The following is a 5,757-nucleotide window of genomic DNA, read 5'->3' on the forward strand; positions in this document are numbered from 1 at the left end:
TCACTAATTCTTTCATTATTCTCTTCTCTCACTAGGTATGCTATTGTTCGCTTTAACCAATACTTTAAAATGAAGCCTGAGGTTACTGCATTAAAAGTGCCTGAGTAAAGAAGAAATTTAATTATTCCCAAGTAGCAGAACAATGCTTGTGAATTGTTTCTTAAGAAATCCAAAAAGCCAATATTTGTTAAAATTCTGTTATTTGATTTGGTTATTTTGCTTTAAGAATTATGCCTCTAAACAACCAGTCTTTTTCAGATAGACTGAGTGATGTCAAGAAATAGACTTAACTGCTATCCATATGTGGTGGATTAGGAATTTGTTATATCTGCAAAAAGGTATAAAGATGTCAGTTGAGTCCTTTAATAATTTAATCTGTGTTATATGTGAATTATTTATTATAAATTTAACACGATTCTGTGCCGGCTTCCATCTGTGTCATCTGTTGAGTATCAGCAGTGAGAGTGCGCCAGAGAGATTTTTTATTTTAATAAGATTAATTTTAGTAAATATTCTAGGCATTCAAGTGTAACCTTTATCTTGATGCATTGTAAGTGAATTATATACTCTTGAAATGCCAGGCACTGGTATAGATTACTTAGGATGTTTATAGAAAAAATAACTGTTTAGGAGGGTGAAGTATATTCACCGTTTTTACTAGTGATACATCCTTTTGAATTGAATACTAGAAGGGTTTTTTTTTTTTTTTAGGGTTTGTACTTAGAATTAAATCTCCCTCTCTTTACCTAGACTGGCAGATAAATATTAATATTTACCATATAATCTTGGAATAGATAGGATTTCATGTTGCTGAAATCTGCATTAAATAGTGTTTCATGTACTAAATATGGTCATTTAAGTTACTAGTTATAAAAAATTTACTACGTCAAATTATTTCTAATCAAAACTTTTGTTTCACTATTGAGATGTTCTTTGTTTTGTTGTTAAATAGTATAGCTTGTAGGAAAACTGCTAATTATTGAGACAATGTATGTCATCTTGGGAACAAGAAAAAGTCATTTAGATTCTTTTTTACCTCTACAGTCATTCCTTTCATTTTAGCTTCATGTTTTTGTTTGGATCCTTGCCTTTCTGACGATGTCAAGTAGCTCATCGATGCAAGTAGATTCCGAGAAATAGGTTGAGGTTGTTAAAAGAAGTAAGAAACATTTATGACATTGGTTCTGTACACCTAAAATGCAATATAACAGCATGAGTTAAGCAGAAATACTCACGGTAGGAGGGCTCCTGTTTTGATTTTTCTTACTGAGTGTGTGTAATTTTGTGTGGGTGTGAAGGGCGGCAGTTCCGCGGATCATGGGAGTGGGTCAGTGGGCTTCAGGTCTGGAGACTGCTGTGTGGACCTGGCCGTCACGGTCACTCAGCAGAGGAGATCTACGGGCTCTGCACGCGGGCACGGACGTGCCGTGTGTGCTGCTGACGGATCTGCGTATTCAGAATGTGCAAGTACAAATTTATCCTCTGAAATTTTCTGGGGGGTCTGATGTATTATGTCCTAATGACTCCTGTTCTTAGAGCTGTGCTTTAAAGAACTTGGATTATCTCAAGATGTTTAAAGCAAATCAAGTAGAAACACTTAAAAGACCATTTTATATGGTAAATTCTAGTTCTATAGTTTCTTAAAACCTTTCTTGTCTCTGTAACAGTGTTAGACCGAGATTTGTTTTCTACCTCCCCGTACTCCAGAGACTCGCTTCAGTTTTATAAACCACAGTACTGTTGATCGATAGAATCTTACATCACTGACTACGTGAATGGAACCAATTAAACTGTAACTTTTTTATATCATGTTAGAGTGAACTTGAAAAGTTGTTTTTGGTGGAATTTTCATCTTTGATTGGGACATTTTCTTAACATTTCGGGGAAAAAAAGTAATATTCTTGATTTATTTATTTATTTTGTATTTTTATTTTTTACTGCAGCCGTAAATACTTCTAAAAGACGAGGCGCTGTCGGGGAGGGATAGTTTTCCCGCGTGGCCCCGTTCTTCACGCTCTCAGTCGTGCACCCAGCTGGGTGCTGGGGGGCTGCTCGCCGGGCCCCGGGGGGCTTCTGGGGCGACAGTGGGCAGGGGAGAAGGCTTCCGCCCGCCGTAGGGTCTGCAGTGGGGTCGGGGAGCAGACTGAGATATTAAAAATCTCTCTCCCGTTCTTTCACTAGATTCTGGGTGTGACGCTCTGCTTCCTGTTCGGTTTAGGGGAGTCATTCTGCAGAATAATTACAGTTTAAAATTGTATTTTGTGTGGGGTTTTTTGATTTTTTTTTTTTTTTTTTTGGTTTCCAAACCATCTAAAGGATTCTTAAAAAAAATACAACATCCCTCTAAAATCTGTCCTGTGGCTTGCTGAGATGTCTTTTGCCTTTTATGTTAAGCTACGGAACTTGAATGCCTTATCTCATAACTGGTAGTAAGCTCATTTTGTAAATATGAAAATGGTTGTCAGAGAATTGGCATTCAGTGTACTCATTGTTAGTCAATAGACAATAGACCATAGTGGCCTGAATGCTTTAATAAGCAGAATTCCACACCCCCCACCCCTTGTTCCTGAAGTACATGTATGCTCTTACCTGACCAGTAATATTGGATTCCCCTCTTTGCACCCCCGGCCCATGCTCTTTGATTCCTGGAAATCAAAGAGATGTGGTAGTGACATATTGTTCACATGATCATTTGAGATCAATATGAGCACAAACTCATCCAGCAGATCTGCCCGGCCTGTATATAAGACAGTGTAAATAAAGATTTGTAAATCAGTGTGGACTGTACCTTGCGTATGAGATTGTGTATTGCTTTGCATTCTCTTGTAGATCTCGCTCTGTAAGAAATGATCCAGCTCTTTGTTTCTGGACTGGAAATAGCTAACAGTTCTGGCCACACAGTGTGATAGCAAGAGGAACTGGAAATAGGGTTGATTAGTTTCGTTAATGTCACTACTTATTTACTTAGCCTCTCAGTGCCTAATATGACTTTTCTTCCTCCTTTACTTGGCCATTAGTTTTGTAAACTTCCTGCAAGCAGTAAATTAATAGTGTGAGAATTTTTTGAATTCTGATTCCCAAACTGAAAATAAAAGTTTCACGATCAGTATCTTTTCCTGTTTTCAGTCAGCCTTTTTCTACCAAAAACAACTTTGAAATTTTATAGATCTCATTGTAATTCTAAATTCCATATATAAGAGAGACAAATTAGGACTCTGAGTTCAACTGAAGTATTTCACAGTTTCTCCAAATGTAATGTTTTCATTATGGGATTGTAACAGAAACAGAATAATCTTTTAATGACCACTCTTCCCATTTTTGCTGGATTAAATTACTTGACCTTCCTAAAAATTCTACGAAAACTTTCAAATTTAAAGAAAGTGTTTTCCCACCATCACAAGCTAAAAACCTCCACTTTGACAATTACATAGATATTTCTTTTATAAATTATACAAAGCCTTCTGTAACATTTCTCATTTCCTTCATAATATAAATGAGAATACTGTTTGATTTTCTGTTCTTAATTGCTTCTAACAAGCATTTTATACTGCATTCCAAAGTAACAAATAGCTTTTAATATGAATTGGTTGTTCAGTTAGACAAAGTAATGCTTTATGCTAGGAGAGTTTTGTTATTGGCGGGAATTTGCACTACTTTACACAAAAGGCAAAAAGAAAATGCCAGTAATTGTTACGCATAGAGAAAAATAAGTGATAAGAATGTGGTAAAACAGCTTTACCTTTTTATTTCAAAGTTTTTTCTTTGGTGCATTAGAGTTGAGAATGTCCTTTGACTGGAAACTTGGTTACATATTAAGGCAACATTTCTTTTTTTAAACTTTAAGATGGCTGTATCAAATCACCTGTTTTTTCCCATTACATGCCACATGCGTGATTACAGTGTTATGTCTTAGGTTGGATGTTTTCAGACTGTGAAGTGTGTCAGTTACTCAAAGTGAATTTCCCCCGCCTCTTTGAAGCTTAGTCTGCAAGTATCTTGCTGTGAAAGGAAAAGTGTTTGGGCTTGCATTGCCGAATACTTGAACACTGAAATTGCGTAATCATTTCAATTTTCCAGAAGTTTTTACTTCAAGATTTTTCATTTCTGTAAATTTCACTTCGTCATTTGGAATGGATAGAAAGTTTCAGTTCTTTGAATGGAAGCAATAATGATAGTGCTTCTGGAAGATGATGCTTTTGTATTTAAGACATCCTAAATTCAAGTTTTTAAATCAGTTTTTTTCCCTGAAGTCTTTCTCTTCTTTTCCCTATACTTAAAGCACTTTGCTACTGCTGTTATTAAGTAGGTGAAAATAAAGTCTGTGATCATTATGACTCTTACAGCATTTGTAGTGATGGGGAAAAAAAATCCTCTGTTAAATACTCTGAATCTGCAATTGTAGTCATTTATTTGTTTACTTCTTATCCACTAATGGTATGAATTATCACTTCGAAATGATTGGTTAAATCATTTGAAGAAAACATGACACAATATTTATAAAAATTGGAAGAAACCACAGACTGTATTTGAATTAGTGAAGAATCAGAGGAAACAGGTGAATTGAATTGTTTCCTAGTTAAATCCATGAAACCTCCTGCGATCTGATCTGGAAAAGGCCCCCTGGCCCCGAGTAATGGCGCAGATGAGAGTATTCACTTGCCGCGGTGGTGGCGTCCTGCCGCTCGGTCGGGTAGTGACACACTGAAATCAAATTTCCTGTTGCTTATCTGTCCTGCAGCAACTTCAGATTGGTAGAATCTGCAGAGGAAACTTTTTTCAGCTTTATTTAGGAACCCTTGTACATCGGGGCAAAGTTCCACGGTATGAAGTATTTGAATCCTAAAGTGCGCTATTACTCAAAGGAAGAGGACATGGCATGATCCCATGTTCTTAAGTGATCACTTCCTCTCTCAGTGTCAGGAGGAGGAGAATTGTCATTGAGTTAGCTCTGTGTTGAATCGGGAAATTGTGGCATAAGACTTAAATTTGTGTTTATCAAATGTGAAATGTTGTAGTATAATGCTGCTTTGTATATACTTTAAGTGCTACAAATAGTCTCAGCACTGAAAATGTATTGATACCTCTCAAATGAATGCAACTTTCGATGTCGGTGTCTGGATGTGCCTCAGAAAGTATCTGAGTGTCTGGGGAACTCCTTGATCTGTTTGGTAATGAAGATACTTCCTGGTTTGTTTTTTCTCGTTGCGTTACTGTCATGTTTTAATTTTTACATTTTTACTACTGTTAATTTATGTAAAAATTGTTCGGTGGCTACACAATGGGGTTGTCGGTGAAGAGAATTAAAACAGCCTCATTTATGTAACTGCTTAAGTAAAAATAAATTTTTGCTCTACGTTCACAAACTTTTAATTAAGCTGTTTGTATTTCTGTTTAAATAAGTGATACTTAAGGCTTTGTTTCTCTCCGATGAAGCCTATTACCATTGATTAAATGAAGGAATGTATCTTTTTGAAGAGATTTATATTCTGTAAATAAAAATTGGTTGTAACAATAAAGTTGGGTTCTAACTACAGTGCCTTCGCAAGTCTTTACTTCAGCTTTTCACGGGTTCGAGAGAGTGTGTGTGTGTGTGTGTGTGTGTGTGTGTGTGTGTGTGTGTGTGTGGTTTCTCTTTTGTAGGGAAGCAAATTGTTTTTATTTTTGGCCATGCCCTGTAGCGCTCAGGGGCTACTCCTGGCTCAGTGCTCAGTGCTGCTCCCTGATAGTGGTCGGGGCACAGTGGTGCGGGGGCATTGA

General features: G+C 36.7%; 1 protein-coding gene across 2 annotated transcripts in view; it reads left to right on the top strand.

Moving 5' to 3' along the window:
* ETNK1 (ethanolamine kinase 1) overlaps positions 1-5,533 on the top strand; it is a 45,075-nt gene extending 39,542 nt beyond the window's left edge. For both annotated transcript variants that reach the window (XM_055117997.1, XM_055117996.1), the window contains exon 8: positions 36-5,533. In XM_055117997.1, coding sequence (XP_054973972.1) covers positions 36-108 — 73 coding nt within the window. In that variant the 3' untranslated portion in view covers positions 109-5,533. The remainder of the gene's footprint in view (positions 1-35) is intronic.
* Positions 5,534-5,757: the final 224 nt, after the last annotated feature.

This window comes from Sorex araneus, chromosome 10 (genome assembly GCF_027595985.1).
Source record: "Sorex araneus isolate mSorAra2 chromosome 10, mSorAra2.pri, whole genome shotgun sequence".
Taxonomy (NCBI): domain Eukaryota; kingdom Metazoa; phylum Chordata; class Mammalia; order Eulipotyphla; family Soricidae; genus Sorex; species Sorex araneus.